Below are 16,898 nucleotides of genomic sequence, written 5' to 3'. Positions count from 1 at the left end.
CAGCCCTGGCAGCACCTGGCCGCCCCTGGCCGCAGCCTGAGGCTGATGCAGGGCACTATTTAATCTCTTTCTCTCTCTCTCTCTTTTTTATTTCAATGGTTAAATTTATTTTAATTTATATTTATATTATTTTTGTAGAAAAAGCCAAGCCCGAGGCAGGAGCCCCAGGCCCGGGGCAGGCAGGGGAGGGGGAGCAGGAGCTGGGTAGATGTGCAGGAGGCTGAAGGGGAGCAGGAGATGATGGAGAAGAGTGGTGGAGGGAAGAGGGAGTCGTGGCCGTCAGGGAGGAACTGGAATGAACTGGCCCGGCAGGGGTGGGTGGGGCCAGTGAGCACAGCTGGAATATGGGGCAGGTTGGAACAGCTGGGCGAGGGTGTGGTAGGCACAGCTGGAGTGAGTGTGAGGCAGGTGAGCACAGCTGGATGGATGTGGGGCCAGTGAGCACAACTGTGGATGGATGTGGGGCAGGTGAGCACAGCGGGAATGAGCGAGAGGCAGGGGTAGGGGCAGGTGAACACCCGTGGGAGGGGTGCAGGGACAGGTGAGCATCCAGGTCTGGCTGCTGGGGGCAGATTTTGGCCCGGGTCAGCAGCACCGGGACAGAGCTGGGAGGTGAGTTTGGGGCTGGCCCGGGCCGGACACTGGGCCCAGTGCAGTGTCTCCTGTAACCGGTCCCCGGCCCGGGTCACTCTGGGCCCTTCCAACCGCCATGGCACCGCGGGGCTCCCCCCGGGGCGAGCACAGCCTTGAAGGTCGCGGGGTGCCCGGGGCTGTGTCTGTTATTTATAACCCCAATAAACGGTGCCACCGGCACCTCAGTCTCCCCCATGTGTCCACGCGCTTCGGAACCGCGCGGGTCTGGCCGCGGGGCTCAGCTCGGGGACCGGCAGTGCCCTCTGCAGGCGGACGCGCCCGGGCCGCGATGACCGTCCGGTCCTTCCTGCCACGCCGCCGGCCCGGCTGAGACGGGCCTGGCGGCTCCGTGGCCTCCGCCCGGCCCCGGCCCCGCCGCGTCCCCGCGGGCAGGAGGTGAGTGGGGCGCTGCGCCGTCGGGGCTGCCCCGGGGGAACGGGAGGGCGGGCGGCACCGGGAGCGCAGCCGCGGGCATCGGCACCGGCGTAACGCCGCCGTTACGGACAGCGGCGGCCCGTAGGGACGGGCGGGTCTGCGCGGGGAGCACTGGGGACCGTGTTCAGGCCGGTGGCCGGGGGGGCAGGGCTCGGGGCGCCGGCGGGCAGGTGGCGGGGGGCAGGGGGATTTCCCCCCTCCCCCGCCGCCGCCCAGAGCCCGGTGGGTCGATGCCCACGGCGTGGCCAGGCAGGGGCCGGCGGGCGGCGGTACAGGTGCACGGACGGTGTGCGGAGGGAGGTGGCAGCGGTGCCGCGTGGGGGGGTCGGGGGGGGTGTGTGGATGTGAGGCAGGTGGACGGACGGACGGAGAGGAAGGAAGGAAACAGAGCTCGAGGCCCGGGGAGGAAACGGGCACCCTGGGCGAGGCGCGGCGGCAGGTGCCCGGTACCGGGGACCGGCAAGCGAAGCAGGGGAAGCGTGCAGCCCCGGCGCTGGAGCGGTGCCCCCCGGCGCGGCCCGGCCGCCCGCCCGGTGACATAACGTCTGCCGGGGCGGTGTTTGCCTTGGCAGCCCGCGGCGGCGGCAGCGGCTCCTCACACTTTCCGCCAGCGCCGGGCAGCGGCCGGGCTCTGAGTCAGTAGCGGGGATGGCGGGCGCGGGGAGGGGGGAGGGGGCCGGGGTGAGCTGAGGTGAGCCCCGGGCCGGGCCAGGCCGGGCCCCGCCGCTGCCTCCCGGGGGCCGGCGGCCGCCAAACAGGTTGCGCGGGGTCCCCGCCCAGGCACCTGCGGAGGGGCCGCTCGGGGGGGGGGAGGGTGGGAAGGGGGCCGCCGCGCCCAGCCCCAGCGCCGCCGGGAACGGGGAGGGGCTGCCCCGCCGCGCCCCTCTGGAATCCCGGCTCCCCGTGCCCGGCTCCCCAGCCCCCCGACCCCGTTCCCGTCCCCGTTTCTCCAGCCCCCCCCCGTGCCCGGTTATCAGTGCCCAGTCCTCCACGCAGCCCCCGCACTGTGCTCTGTGCTCAGTTCTCCATTTCCCCTCTCCCCCGGTGGCCTGTTTTCGGTACCCGGTTCTCGGTACCCGGTTCTCCATGCCCGGTTCTCCGTGCCCAGTTTTCGCTGCCTGGTTCTCCATCCCCCACTGCCCGGTACTCCGTTCTCCTCCTCGGTACTGGGTGTCCCGATGCCCAGTTCTCGGTGCCCACTTCACCATCCCTCCCTGCTGCTTCGGTGCCTGTTCTCCTGGTACCCAGTTCTCCGTCTCCCCCCGGTGCTCGGTTCTCAGTGCCCAGTCCTCCATCCCCCCTCCCGCTGCCAGTTCTCCCGTGCCCGGTTCCCCCGCCCCCTCCCCATGCCCGCGGGGCGGAGCGGGACTTGCCCGGCCCCGGGGCTTGGCGGCCGCAGCGGGCGGGGCGCTCTCGGCGCCTGGCACCGGGCGAGGCGCCGGGGGTGGGGGGGAGGTGAAGAGTGGGTGCCTCACCAGGCTCCCTCCTTCACAACACCGGGGTCACTCCCGGCGCAGCCCCGTTAATCGCCGCCGTCCCGAGCCTCTGACTCAGCTCTTTCCGCCCCCCAACACCGCACCCCGGCGCTGGGGGAGCCGGGGGGGGGTTGGCCGCATGGCCCCCGCCCTCCCGGAGGGGTGGGTGGTGTGGCGGAGTTGATGGGCGGTCCCCACTACCAATAGGAGGCCGGACCGCCGGTGTGCTGTCCAATGAGCGAGACAGGGGCGGGCGCTTCCTGGAGCCCCGGCGGCGGCGGCAGCGACCGGGGGGGGCGGGGTGGGGTGGGGTGGGGGGAGGCGGGCGGGGCACGACGGCGGCAGGTGAAGGCGGAGGCGGGGCCGCGGCCCCCGGGACCGGCCCGTGGCTCGGGCGGGGCTTACAGGTGAGCGGCGGAGGGTGGGAATCGGACGGACCCACCGACGGGGTCTATACGGGAGGGATCGACCGACCGGTAGCGGGACCGGTACGGCGACTGCTTTTGCAGCCTGGTTGCGGTGAGTCGCGTGGATCCGGGATGCTACCGGCGTGCACGGTCGGGACGCGGAGCACTGTCGGTTCTCGTTTGCCGGGAGCCCACGGTGCTCCGCGTCCCGACCGTGCACACCCGCCGCTGCTCCTCCGCGCCGGAGCCGGTGAACGCGTCGTCCGTGGGGGGTGGGGGGTGGTCACGCATGGCCTTTCTCCGGTCCCTCCGCGCGGGCCTGCGGGAAACCGGTGGCACTTGCATGTCCCCGCTGCTTCCCGGGGCAGCTGCTAAGCTTCTGGCGGGGATCCGGTTGTGTTGCTGCCATCCAACCGAAGTCCCCCCCGCGGGCTCACCCCATAGGTGGCAGGGTGCTGCCGCTGTCCCACCGCCCTTCCTGGCCTGGTGAGCGACTCGGCCGTATCCCCGGGTGCACTGGGCAGGGATGGCATTACGGCAGTGGGAAAGCTGCTCGGGAACTCCACTGCTGCACCGGTGCCGGTAGAGCCGGGAGACGAGGGTGGGTGTCCTCATGTCCCAGCATTCTGTGCCATGGCAGTGACCCGCTTGGGCCTGGCACGCTGGCAGTAGTGGTGGGTGCGTCGCCGCTTGCCGTTGGCAAGAGGCCACACAGGGGTGCCCACTGGGCCTGGCGTCTTGGTAGCACCCGCCAAACACCGGTGGACTCTGCCCTGCACGCACCCAGCCCTGCTGTACCTGTCCCCCCCCGGCTGGCTGCCCCCAGCCGGCTGTTTGCCCGGGGCGGGGTGCGGTATTTACCCTCCCGCCGTGGCCCGCGCCACAGGAGACCCGTCGCCCCCGTCGCCCCCGTCGCCCCCGTCGCCTAGGGACGTGTCCACCCTTGACCCAGAGCTGCTTTCGCTGGGTCCAGGGGAAGTGGTGCTGGATTTGGTGTGGGGTGAGTCTCAGCGTGCCTCAGTTTCCCCCCCGCCGCAGCCGGGCCGGCTGGATCCGGAGGAGCAGGCTGGAGAGGACAGATTGGGATCCCCCAGCACCGGCAGAGGCACACGGCAGCTGCTGGCGGCTTGAGGCTGCGGTGGTGCTGCCGGTGCCGGCTGCCGAGGGAGGGGCTGGGCTCAGGAACTTGAGGTGGGTGCGTGGAGAAGGGGAAGCTGTGGAGCAGGGGAGGGTGTGGGGCAGCAGGACTGGGGCTGGGCTGGGGCTAGGGGTGCCCTTGGTGAGGATGAGGTTGAAGAGCAGCTGAAGTCCGCGGGCACAGGCGATAGGCAGGTGGGGGGGGGGGAGGGGGGAACGCCAGCGTTGGGTCTTGGGGACCCTCTGAGACCACATGCCTGGGCACCGGCTGGCAAGCACCCCCCTTGCTGGCACTGCTGCGGTGCTGAGCCCGAGGCCGTGGCAGCGTGGCTCTGCCAGCTGGTGCCGGGCACCCTCGGTGCACACGTGGCAAGAGTGCGAAGGGCCTGAGCGCGGCAGGAGCGGGCAGTGGGTGCAGCGGGGAGGAGGGGGGAAGGGCAGCTCAAGCCCCTCTGTCCCGGCCCTCGACGGGGTGGCCACTGCCCCACTCCATGGAGCACTGGAACTTCTCCTTCGGGGCAGGCGGCGGATGATGAAACCACGGAGAAATCTCTCCTGGCAGCGCTCGGGCTGCTGGCGGGAGCCCCCGGGAGCTCTCGCTCCCCCTGCGCCGCCGCCGCCGCCTTTCCATGGTAACCCCACCGCGGGAGCCAGCGGGGTGCTGGCGGGGGAGGCCGCCCTGTCTAGGGGGGGGCCGAGGGGGAGAGGTTGGCGCCCGCCTGGCTCCCTGCGGCAGAGCTGGCGTCCCCGACATGCCCCGGGAGCTGCATGTCCACACCCCAGCGAGCCCTGGGGCAGCCGGAGGGACCAGTGAGGGGCTGGGCCGAGACCCGTCCGACTCGCTTCGTGCCACGGAGGTGACGCTTGGGTGGCCGCGCGGCGGCGGGGGAGGTGGCCGTGCCCACTGGCCGGTGCCCACGGCTTGGTGACCTTCAGCGCACTCCGGTGCCCAAGCCGCGTTCCGTCTCCGGGGATGGGGCTGAGCAGTTTGCGTTCACACCGACGGGGTGGGAGCCACGGGCCCTGGGTGCCCCGGTGCCACCGGGAGCCGGTGGCGTGACTCGGCGGGGCTTGGCTGTGGGCGGGCGGGGGGGACCGGAGCCGTGGCGGGCGAGGGAAAATGAAAGCAGGTGATGCGGAAGGAGAAGTAGGTCAGGCGAGCGCTGGCCTCTCCCGGCAGCCTCGGCTGCTCTGCGTGCTCCGCTCCGCTCTGCCCCGGCTGTCCCCACCGCGTCCCCAGGCCCCATGGGCAGCGGCTGGAGGGGGCGGTGAGTACGGGAGGGGGAGGGTTCCTGCTCCCAGGTGCTGGGTCCCTGGCAGGGTGGGTGCCAGCCGCTGGGAGCGCGGCCAGGCTGGTTGGCACACAGTGGGCACAGCAGCCAGTCTGGCAGTTTTGCTTCGGTTACCCTCCCTCGCGAGAGAGAGGGAGAGAAGGGGATGGGGGCTGCGGTGGGGATGGGCAGGGGGGGTCCACTTTGGTCCAGCTGTGGGGCTGAGGAGGGGAGGGGAAGGGGGATTCCTGTCCCGCTCGGGCTGCGCTGAGCCAGCTGGCACAGTGGGGACATCCCGGTGGGGCTCGGGGCCGGGGACAGTTTGGGGACAGCCTCAAGCAGCCCAGCAGGGGCTCCATGGCCACCTGTCCTGAGCTCTGCTCCACCACGGGGCTGCGGGGTAGAGGCTGTTTGATCTTCTCCTGGCACGGGGCTGGCCGGGGTCTTGCTCGTGGTGCTGCGTGGGTCAGGGAGGCTGCGGCGGGCACGGCCTCGCTGGCAGCTATGTGGGCTCAGGGGGGATTAGAGATGACTGCTTCCCCCCCCTCCCCCCGCCGCCCTTCCCTCCCCCGGGATCAGCCGTGGGCAGCGGGGAGCTGGCAGCAGGCAGCTGCCGTGGGGGCGGAAGCTGGGCTATTTCGGGGGGTGTGGAGGGGGGGCTGTGGGCTGGCACTGTCCTTGCTGGGTGACCCCACTGGGACCAGCACCGCCCTGGTGCCAGGATGGAGCATCGTAGGCCTTCCGGTGCCAGCTGAGGTGCTCAGTCCCCGGGGTGCCATGAGGACAGGGACCCCACATCAGGGAGGAGGAGCCGGCAGCCTGGGGGGGGGCCCTGGGGCCGTGTGGCACGGCAGGACCCAGGGGGCCTGGCTGCTCTCCAAGGGGCTCCTGTGACTGCGTGCTGCAGGGTGAGCAGCACCAGAGCTGGCTCCCCCTGAGGCCAGTGAGTGGAACCAGCCCATCTGTCCCAGGCTGAAGGCTGGCAGAGCCTCGTTCTGTTGCCACTGGCACCCCTGTGCCCAGGCCCAGGCTACCTCAGTGCCTCTGCAGCCAAGTCTTCTTCATCCCACTGGAGTCCTGTCCAGGCTGGGTTGTGCAAGCTGGGGTGTAAGCACGATGCCCAGGTCTGCCATGCCTCTCTCAGTGTTGGCAGGGGTGCCCTGGGCACCAGCCAGACTTAGAACCCCTCTGAGCACTGCCTGCCTGGACACGGCCCTGGCCCCTTGGCTGCTGGGGGACCTGTGGGTGGCTTTCAGCCCACTCTGGGGTGATCAGACGTGGGGTTTGCTGCTGTTTCCTGCCTGCTCCACCCCCCCACTCCCCCCAGCTCCATTTCAGCAACCTCTTTTCTTTCCCCTTTCCTTGCTTCCTTCCCTCTGCCTGCTCCTGCCTGTGCGTGGCCCCACTCCCCAGGCCGCCCTGGCAGGGAGCAGCTGGGGACAGCCCACGTCCGGCCTCGAGTGGCCTCTCCCAGCACTGGGGACAGCGACGCTTGCAGCAGAGCCTGAGGGTGACCAGAGAGGCCACACGTCCCTGGCTACGTCTGTCCTGGCTACCCATGGGTGAGCAGGGCACTGTGGCACCCCTTGTCCTGGCAGGTCAGGGTACCCTGTGTTGGCTCATGGTGGAGGGCATGAGGATGCCCATGGCTGAGGTGCCTGTCCTGCCCTCAGGAGAAGGGCATGTGGGTGCCATGGTGCCATGCAGGAGCCAGGATGCTTCTGGAGTTTGCCCTGGCTTCGTGCAGGGTTGGGCTGGGTCCCCTCTCTGGTGCCACTGGTCAGGGGTGGCAGGGGCTAAGGCAAGGGTGGAGCATAGAGGAAGATGGATGAAGGTCAACCCATCCTCCCCAAAGGGCAGCACCTTGACTGCCCGGTCCCAGCTGGGTGGGCACCCTCAGTGCCCCCCAGCCAAGGTGAGCAGCAGTTGGTGGCCAGCGTGTGGGTGGTTGCAACACCCCCAGGGTGGGGGGACCTGGTGACTCACCCCAGTGGGGCCTGGCCACCAGCGGGAACCCTGAGTCAGGGCTGCGTGCCCATGCTGTGCCCCTCCCTGCCCGCCTCGCCCACCTTATCTCCCGCCCTTAGCACCTGGCACACCTGGGCCAGGGGGGGCTGGCGCCATTCCCCTCCTTTATGGGGAGCAAAGGGCAGGCAGAGGGTTGGCAGGCAGGTGCCACGTCCCTCTTTCTCTCCTGGGGACGCTGGCCTGGGGCCATGCCCAGCAGTGTGCCCCCTCCAGGGTGGCCGCCCAGCCTGGAGCATCATGGCACTGTGGTGGGCAAGGCTGCCTGCTCCACCGCTGGCTCTGGCAATCGGGGCCGACCCGTGGTGGCACAGCCAGCACCTGCCCGGTGTCCTGGGGGAGCGGGGAGGCGAGTGTTGTGCCAGGGTGCATCGGCCTGCACGGATGAGATGCCAACAGAGCCGCTGCCCGCCTGCCATCGCCAGTGCCCGCCCGTGTGGTTGGGCTCTTGCACAACGCAGCCCTTTCCGTGAACGTTGCTGGGGCCGGAGGCCCCCTCCCAGCCCGGCTGCGCGGCCGCTCTGACGCGGGGCTCTTCCCCTTTCTGCCTGGCCCTCTGCTGCTGGCACCGCTGGCATAGCTGCCCAGAGCCCGACCAGAGCCGTGCCGGGGTGCCGCGCTGGGGCTTCCCCTGCCTGGCTGGTGGGCAGCCCCACCGCAGTGCCCTGGCGCGGCGCTGGCCGGGTTGGTGTGGGCGGCTGGGGCGGATGCTGGGTGCTGGCGGTGGGGTGTGGGGAGTGCTGCCCGGCTGCTAATTGTTGTTTAGCTGGGGACGCAGAAGGTGTAATTAGGGGAGGGGGGAGGGGGTTGAGCGCACCTTCAGCCAGCCCCCAGGGGGCTGCGGGGGCTGTGGCCCACTGGTAACCCTGCCCAGGGAGAGAAGAGGCCACCAGGTAACACGATCCAGCCAGGGCCCCTCCCTGGGCCAGAATGTCCCACAGCCCCCATGGGACCTGGAGGAGCTGCTGTGGGGGCAGAGCAGGAGCTGCAACTGCAGGGCTGGGGGGTGGCTCCAGGGCTGGCCAGGCAGGCCATGGCACGCCGCACCAAGCCCAGCCCTGCGGTGACAGCCCCGCTCCCACCGAATCCAGGCACCCTCCTGGCTTGGCTGGGCTGGCCACAACCAGCAGCAAACAAATGCCCAGTGCCCAGCACCCAGCACCCTGCCTTGGGGCGGTGATAGAGCAAGCGCCCATCCAACGCCCTGGCACGGGGTGGGGGGTTGGTGGGGGGGGCAGGGCAGGTGTCAGGGAAGTGATGCTGGTGGCAGGGAGGGGATGCCCGTGGCACTTGGGTGCCCGTCCTGCCGGCGCTGGGAGTTTCCTCCTGCAGGAGGGAAGCCAGGGGGTGCCCCCCTTGGCCGGTTCCGGGTTGGCACCCCACGGCCCGGCACCGTCCGCCAAGGGTTAATGCCGGTGTGTGTTCTGGGAAGCGGGGCTGGGAGGTGCGTGACCCGGGGTGTGGGCGTCGACTCCTTTTGAGGTGGGATCCTGCGCTCAAGTGCAGCGGGGAGCAGGGCCAAGTTCACACAGCACCACCTCTGTCTTCCCCTCCCTGCCGTTCGCGGGCCACCGACCCGGCCGCGCCACAGCGTCGGAGCCACACCGGGACCAAAAAAAAGCGCCAGGTGAGCTGCGTGCCCACCCTGTCGCCGGCAGCCCGCCCCGGCGGCTGAGAAGGTGCTGGGGGCCACGGGAAGACGGTGTGGTACCGGCGGGCACGGGGAGGGCTTGGCTATGGCACCAGCCGGGAGGCTGCCGGGATGCTGGCGTCGCCTGAGCCCTGCGCCGCCCTCGCTGCTGGTGGGATGGGAAGGGAAGGGACAGGTGGAGAGGTCTGGGTCACTATGACCTGGCAGAGCAGGGCCCGCACCCTGTGTCAGCAATGCCAGGCAGCCGGACGTGCCTCTGCCTGGCTTGGGCAGCAGGGAAGTTTTTTGGCAGCGGGAGGGAGCTGTGATGCCAGCATCGGGCTGGTGGGGAAGGGGTTGGCTTGGGGGCTCGGTTGGGCTAGCAGCTGCTTGGCTCTGGTTGGAGGTAGCTGGGTTGGTGCTGGGGCTACCACCGGACCTGCAGCCTCCCGTTCCGCCATGGCAGGGCTGCCTGTGCCCATCCTCCAGCCCAGCGATCGTGCCGGGCTGGCACCGGGCCCCAGTTCCTGCACCAGGCAGTGCCGCCTGGGTGCGGAGGCAGAGCTGAGCTGTGGCACCTGGACCCCCTTCCTCGGTGCCAGTGGCTGCCTTGCCTCGGCCGTGGCACACAGCCGTGCCCACTGAGGCACTTGGGGTGCCTGAACACCACAAGCTCCCTGGCTGGCACCGAGGGCATGAGGAGCTGAGTGGCAGTACAGGGCTGGGGTGGTGCCATGGCTCTCACTCCTTGGCACCGTGGGGCAGGGGGCTCTGTTTATCCTCTTCTCTCTTGAAGCCATTTCCTTTTGTCTCTGCCGGCTGTTTGCTCCTTTCAGAGCGGCTCCGCTTCCCCCAGCCGCCTGCCCCCCAGCACCGAGACCCCCAGCACAACTCTGGCATGTGCCCACTCCAGGGCCACCAGCCCAGCCAGACCCCAACCCACTGCCTTCCCCACCGGCTAGGCAGAGGAGCTTCACAGCCCCCAGCCCTGCAGCCATGCCACCCCCCGCAGCAGGGCAGCCAGCACCGGTGCCACTGCTGCTCCCTGCCAGCTTTGAGCAGGGTATTGGGGGGGAGGGCGATGCATGCCCAGACATCTGGGTGTCCTTCCCGGCTCCCTGAAGGTGAGGGGCCTGGCAGGGCGAGGGGCTGGGGGCCATGCTTGTGGCTGGTGCTGCACTCCCCTTCCTGGGTGACTCATTCTCCCCAGTGCAGCTGTGAAGTCCCTCGACAGCGTTTGTCACTTGTGACTGCGAGCAGCGGCACTCAGCAGCAGCCTGGGGTGGGGGCTGCACTCCCTGGGACCCCTGCCCCCCTTCCTCATGGGGGAGCAGGTAGGGGGAACCCTGAAAGGACACACACCCCCACCCCCTGCTCCACAGCCTCTACTGTCCTCAACCTGAGGCTGGTGCTGGCACAGGCTGGCACTGTGCCCAGGTGCCATGCTGGCTGGGCAGTACAGGGCACAACCAGTCTCCATGCAGGGTGAGTGCTGCAGGGATGGTGTGCAGCTGTGCCAGGCCAGCCAGACCCCCCCCCAGGGCTGGGTTGGGGGGTGGGAGGGCAGGTGAAGGAGGGCTGGCTGCAGTTGTGCCAGGCGGCACAGGCTGGCGACGGGATGTCAGGGTGACCTGAGCAGGCATTGTTCCATGCCACCCTCCCTGGTATGGGAGCTGGCTCAGCATGGGGAGCGTCCCCCACTTTCCCCAGCCCCCTGTGGCTCCCTCAGCCCAAAGAGGCCTGGTGCAACCAAGGGAAGCCCTGGCATGGTGGGGGCACAGGCATCGCCACCAGCCCCCTCCCCAGCCTGCGCTCCCTGTGCCATCATCTGCGGTGCCGGCCAGGGACGGCTGGGGGGGGGGGTTGGGGGTGTCTCTGGCTCCCTCACACCTCGTCCCCCCCATTTCCTTATCAGTGCTGTGATCTCCTCGATGGCAGCGCCCTCTCAGCATGTGACTTCGCTCCAGCGGGGAGGATGCGCGGGGGGTGGGGGTGTCGGGGGAAGGAGCCATCGCTGCCGCTTCGGTGCAATGGAAAATCCCTCTCTCGCCACCGCCTCACCCCGGCACTGCCCCGGGCCCCACCACCCTCGTCCGCAGGCATCCGGCCCCGTGCCGGCTCGCAGGGGTCCGTGGCTCCGTGTCCAGGCTGAGCGAGGCCTCTGCCAGCGAGTTCTGTGGCCCCGGCAGCAGCAGGGCTGCTGGCACCGGCGCCGTGGTGCAGTAGGGCTGGGGGTGGCCATGTCGGCTGCTCGGAGCACCCTGCCACCAGCCCTGCTGCTGCACTGGGCTTGGGCACTCACTCCCTTGGTGCAGGAGTCCTCACGTGGGCACATGCCAGTGGGTGCCAGCCCTGACCCTGCCAGGAGGAATTGCCCCATGAGCACCCTGTGCCCAGGTGTCCCTCGCGGGACCAGGGTGTCCCTCCTACTGCCACTGGGTTTTAGCTGGGGCAGGCAGCAATGGAGGAGGGTACTGGTGCCACCCTATTCCCAGGACCACCACCTCTGACGGGCCTTGGGGACCCGCAGGGCCCTGGGCTGCCCTCGGCAGGCGCCACGTCCCCATCGTCCCCCTGCAGCCACCCAAGGCATGGCGCGGGGTGCCTGCCTCCCCTAATCCTGCCCCCGCTGCTAATCCTGCCTAATCCCACCGGGGGCTGTCGCTGCCTGTTGGCTCCCGGGGCTCTGATGGTTTAATCACCCCTAATCCCCTCGCCCCCGCCCCAGCCAGCAGTGGGGACCCCGGCTGGTGGCAGGACGGGCTCCTGGCAAGCGAGAGGGGCACGGCCATGGGCACTTGGCGTCGGCGCCAGCATCCCAGGCGGTCGGCACTGCCCGGCTCCTAGTTTCAGGGGCGGCTGCCGCCTGCCCTGCCGGTCGGGCCTGCTCGGCAGCGGCTGGGGCGGCTCCGCAGCCGGTTGCTCCGGGGCCGTTCCCAGCCGCCTGCCGAGGCAGCCCCATCTTGGCGGCTGCCCAAGCGCAGGGAGCGGCCGGCTCGGGGATGGGCTCATGTGCCGGGGGCCGCCGGCCGCGCCGCCCCTCCGCGGGCAAGAGGGGGCACGTCCCCCGCGCCCGCCGACGGCACAGCCTGGCTTGGCACAGGCCGGCACGGCGTGGCGGGGCCCGGTGTGGATGGGTCTGGCATGGCTCAGCAAGGCTTGGTGTGGCTCGGCCATGTCCAGTGTCACATAGGACAGGAGGATGTTAGGGGTTGGAAGGGATCTCTAGCAGAGGGGTTGGATCGAGTCCAACCCCCTTGCTAGAGCAGGACCATGGAATCCAGCACAGGTCGCACGGGAACACATCCAGAGGGAGCTTGAAAGTCTCCCAGGGAAGGAGACTCCACAACCTCCCTGCCACTATGTGCCATGGCTTGGCTTGGCTTGGTTCGGTGTGGCATGACTCTGGCAGCAGCCACAGCCTGGACGTGGCAGTGCTGTGTTCCCCTACGGCCTTGCCCGGGGCGCAGGCAGGCTGCAGCCAGCAGAAGGACCTCCCCACCGCAGTGGCACCCAGCAGCGCTGGGCAGCCAGGAGGCCATTACCCGTGGCTGGGCATAGGGCTGCAGCTGCAGACCTGCTGCCTGTGCCCTGCCTGTGGCTTGGGAGCTGGGCAGTGGGCTCCTTCCCCCATGCTCCATCTCCCACCTGCTCCAGCTGCATGGGGAGAAGCAGGTTCCCAGTGCAGCCCTGTGGGGACGCCATGTGCTGGTGCTGGCAGTGCCAGGCTTAAGAGCTGAGGCCAAGCCCTGCCAGCCACAGCGTGGGAAAGGGCCGGCTCGCACAGGCAGGGCTTGGCTGGGCGAGGAGCGGCCCCGGGCTGGGGCAAAGGGGGAAGGAGGGGGCCGGGCCCCCACTGGGAGCGGGGGCAGGAACCGGCGGCGCGGGTGCTGATCCTAATCTGCGGTGGCAGGAAGCGTGGCCCCCGTTCCCAGCCCGGCTGGGCTCCGTGGGGCGGCCCCCGGCCCTCGGGGCCCTCTTCCCGGCACTCACCCGCCCACCCGTGCCCGCCGCCGGCGAGGCACCGCGTTCCCAGGATGGGGCTGCCGGGAGCCGTCGGCTGTGCCCGGCCGTGCCGGGGGGCTGGGGAAAGGGGGGTGGAGGGTGGGCTGGTACAGGAAGCGCTGCACCTCGGCACCGTTCAAAGGCACCGCGCCGAGATTTCCCCCTTTGCTGTGGTGGCACAGGGTGGGCGGCACGGGCAGTCGGGTGCTGGTGGCAGAGGAAGTGTGGGGGTCTGTGGTAGGGGGGGCCTTGCCACCTGCCAACCTCAGCGTGGGGTATGGGGGGCTGAGCTGGGTTGCCAGTTTGGTGTCCCACCAAAACCTCAGTCCCTGGCGGTGCCACCACCACCACCCCCCAGCCCTGTTACAATGGAGGTTTTCCCTCGCACCCCAGCGGCACAGCAGAGCTGATGATGCTTGGAGCCCCTGGCGCCTCTCCTGCCTGTCCCTGTTTGGGTCGCTTCCCGTGGCAGTCGGTGAGCTCATCCCATCCTTCCCGCAGGTGAGGACAATGGCCAGCCCGGAGGACGACCTCATCGGCATCCCCTTCCCCGAGCACAGCAGCGAGCTGCTGAGCTGCCTGAACGAGCAGCGGCAGCTGGGGCTGCTCTGCGACGTCACCATCAAGACTCAGGGGCTGGAGTACCGCACCCACCGCGCCGTCCTGGCCGCCTCCAGCCGCTACTTCAAGAAGCTCTTTGCCGGGCCCGGGCCGGGCCAGGAGGTCTGCGAGTTGGACTTCGTGGGGCCGGAGGCACTGGGGGCGCTGCTGGAGTTTGCCTACACGGCCACGCTCACCATCAGCAGCGCCAACATGGGCGAGGTGCTGCGCGCCGCCCGCCTGCTGGAGATCCCCTGCGTGATCGCCGCCTGCGTGGAGATCCTGCAGGGCAGCGGCATGGAAGCGCCTGGCCCCGACGACGGCGACTGCGAGCGCGCCCGGCGCTACCTGGAGGCTTTCGCCACCCTCCCCGAGGGCGAGGTGCCCGCCCCGCCGCCCCCTCGCCCCGCTGCCCGCCGCAGCAAGAAGACTCGCAAGTTCCTGCAGGCTCGTGGTGCCAGGCTCAACAACCACGCCGAGGAGCCGCCCGCCGAGGCCGAGGGCTGCGGCAGCCCCCCGCCGCCCCCCCAGATGCCCTCCCCTCCGCTCCCGGAGGAGCTGCCCCTGCCCTATGACAGCTTCGAGATGCCCGAGGAGGAGGAGCTGCCCCCACACTCCTTCCCCTTCCCCTACCAGCCTCCTCTGTCCCCCGAGGAGGCCGCCTCTGACGAGGACCCCATCGACCCCGACCTGATGGCGTACCTGAGCTCGCTGCACCACGAGGCGCTGGCACCCGGGCTGGACAGCCCTGACAAGCTGGTGCGGAAGCGCCGCTCGCAGATGCCCCAGGAGTGCCCTGTGTGCCACAAGGTCATCCACGGGGCCGGCAAGCTGCCCCGGCACATGCGCACGCACACGGGGGAGAAGCCCTTCGCCTGCCAGGTCTGCGGGGTCCGCTTCACACGGTAAGTGCTGTCCCCACAAGGATCCTCCCTGCCCGATGGCATCCCCCCCCCCCATCACCCCCCCGTGGCACCTCCCCTGCCAGCCCTGGATGTGGCTCTGAGCATCCCGATGTACTGTGAGGTGTCCCTGCCCCTGGAACTGGATGATCCTGGAGGTCCCTTCTCGGGGAGGGGTTGGAACTGGATGGTCCTTGAGGTCACTTCCAACCATAACAATTCTGGTTCTGTGTCTGGGGTGGGGGATGGGGTGGTGGTGGGGGAGGTCTTCTACACCCCATGAGTGCTGCCAGGTGGGTCCTGCCTGTCTGCTGGGTACCTGATGGCACCCTCCCCCATGACACCTCCTCTGCCAGGCCTGATGGTGCCCGACCATATTCCTGGCGTGGCGCAGTGCATACCTGGGGGAGGGTCTTCTACACCTCGTGACTACTGCCAGGTGGATCCTGCCCGGGTACCTGGTGGCATCCCCAATGGCACTTCCCCTGCAGCCCTGCTGGGGCAGGTCCAAGGGGAGTCTCCTGCACCCAATGAGTGCTGCTGGATGGACCCCCCCCGCCTGCCCACCGGGGTACCCAGCAGCACCCCCTGGGGACATTCCACTGCCGGCACTTGGTGTGCTACAACACAGAGACCCCTTCCCTACCCCCACCAATGCCACAACGGTGCCCACACAGCCCACAAAGGCAGCCAGGATGTGGTGCCCTGACCCTTACCGCAGGGCTGCTGGCACCATCCCCTGCCTGCCGCGGGCCGGGTGGCTGCTTCCCCAGGGGTGCTGGCCACCCGATGCCAACATCTTGTCTGTCCTGTGCCTCCCCCCCTCCACCCCCCCGCCCAGGAACGACAAGCTGAAGATCCACATGCGCAAGCACACGGGGGAGCGGCCCTACTCCTGCCAGCACTGCAGCGCCCGCTTCCTGCACAGCTACGACCTGAAGAACCACATGCACCTGCACACGGGCGCCCGGCCCTACGAGTGCTGCCGCTGCCACAAGGCCTTCGCCAAGGACGACCACCTGCAGCGGCACCTCAAGGGCCAGAACTGCCTGGAGGTGCGGACCCGCCGCCGCCGCCGCGACGATCCGCCGCCGCCGCCGGCCGGCCCCCCGGGGCTCGACCTCTCCAACGGGCGGCTGGAGGGGCTGCGTCTCTCCATCAGCCGCTTCTGGGGGCCGGGACAACCTAAGGAGGAGGAAGAGGAGGCGGAGGGAGAGGAAGGGCCTCAGCCGGACGAGGCCGTGCCGGTGGTGGAGACGGCGTAGGGCCGCCGCCGCGGCGGGTGCCGTGCCGTGCTGTGCCGTGCCCACCGGGGTTTCTGTTCCCGTTTTTCCCCGTCACGGTTCGTTCCCAGTTATGCAAAGGGGGAAACTCCCCCTCTGGCTGATTTGCACAATGGGGTGAGGGGGATGTCCCCGCCGCCCCCCGCCCGTGCCCGGGTGGCAAAGCCCCAGCGGGAGCAGGGGGAGGAAAACGGGACCGGTTGTGTGTCCCCCGCAACCTCCCGTGGATGCACAACCCCCACTCCCCCCTCCCCAGCGGGGCCGGGACCGAGCGGGGGCGCTCCTGGACCGAACCCCCGCCCCCCCTCAACCCCGCCGCCACCGCTAAAACCGAGGCGGGGCCGGCAGGACGCCCCCTGGCGGCCCCGCCCCATGCTCTCCCCCGTTGGTGGCGGTTTTGGGGGGCGGGGGGAGGGTGTTCCAGCCGCCCCGCGCTGTACATAGCTTGTCCCACCATCCCCCCTCCCCATCCCGAGCAGCCCCTCCCCGGCGAGCCCCCCCTCGCCCCTGCACTCCCGGCTGCTTTCTCTCGGTTGCACTATTCGGGTGAGCCCACCCCTCTCCCCCCCTTCACCACCCCTTCGACACCCCCCACCCCCCCCAAAACCACCCCGGCCCTGTGGGATCTCCCTCTCCCCGGGGGTGGCCGGGTCCCAGCGGTCACCTCTCTGCCCTTTGCACATGCCCAGCCTCCTCCTAGGGCGCAGCCCCCCCTACCCCGCAGGGCTAGCAGGGCACCGGCACTATTTGCCTAAAATAAGAGTTTATCTATATTTAAAAAGATGATGTAATATATTCCCCCTCCCCCCCCCCCCCCAAGACCCCACCTGGCCCCTCCGCTGCTGCCCGCCAGCGCTGCCCGGCCCCCACCCCGCGTTTGTCCCTTGCCGTGGGGTGCCGGGAGGGGGTCGTGGGGACGGGGGGCGGCGGGGGGGGGAGGGGCTCCCCGTCATGGCTTTAAAAAAAAAAAAGTGCCTTATGGTGAACTTGAAACTTTTCGGCTACTTGAACCTCTCTGGTGTCAGGAACCAAACGAATCATCGGCGGGCGGGCTGTGTGTCTGTCCCCCTCCCCCCTCCCCCGCCCCGCCGGGTC

At 69.7% G+C, this 16,898-nt stretch overlaps 1 protein-coding gene across 5 annotated transcripts; it reads left to right on the top strand.

The window, feature by feature from the left end:
- Nucleotides 1-811: 811 nt before the first annotated feature.
- On the top strand, nt 812-16,614 carry ZBTB7B (zinc finger and BTB domain containing 7B). 5 transcript variants are annotated; one of them, XM_054179174.1, is made up of 3 exons: nt 812-1,029; nt 13,520-14,523; nt 15,362-16,614. In XM_054179174.1, the coding sequence occupies exons 2-3, from the start codon at nt 13,529-13,531 to the stop codon at nt 15,783-15,785; spliced, it is 1,419 nt and encodes a 472-aa protein (XP_054035149.1). In that variant the 5' UTR covers nt 812-1,029; nt 13,520-13,528; the 3' UTR covers nt 15,786-16,614. The 5 variants fall into 5 exon arrangements, with proteins under 5 accessions (XP_054035149.1, XP_054035147.1, XP_054035146.1 ...); XM_054179172.1 differs by lacking the exon at nt 812-1,029 and adding an exon at nt 2,867-2,950; XM_054179171.1 differs by lacking the exon at nt 812-1,029 and adding an exon at nt 4,646-4,719.
- Nucleotides 16,615-16,898: the final 284 nt, after the last annotated feature.

This window comes from Dryobates pubescens (assembly GCF_014839835.1).
Source record: "Dryobates pubescens isolate bDryPub1 chromosome 41 unlocalized genomic scaffold, bDryPub1.pri SUPER_41_unloc_1, whole genome shotgun sequence".
NCBI lineage: Eukaryota > Metazoa > Chordata > Aves > Piciformes > Picidae > Dryobates > Dryobates pubescens.
This window is presented reverse-complemented; position numbering and strand designations above follow the sequence as displayed.

What these genes read in the sequence shown, in the direction of transcription:
- ZBTB7B (XM_054179171.1), top strand. An exon ending in TGCGGGGTCCGCTTCACACG is followed by an intron (nt 14,524 to 15,361) that starts GTAAGTGCTGTC and finishes CCCCCCGCCCAG; the next exon opens with GAACGACAAGCTGAAGATCC.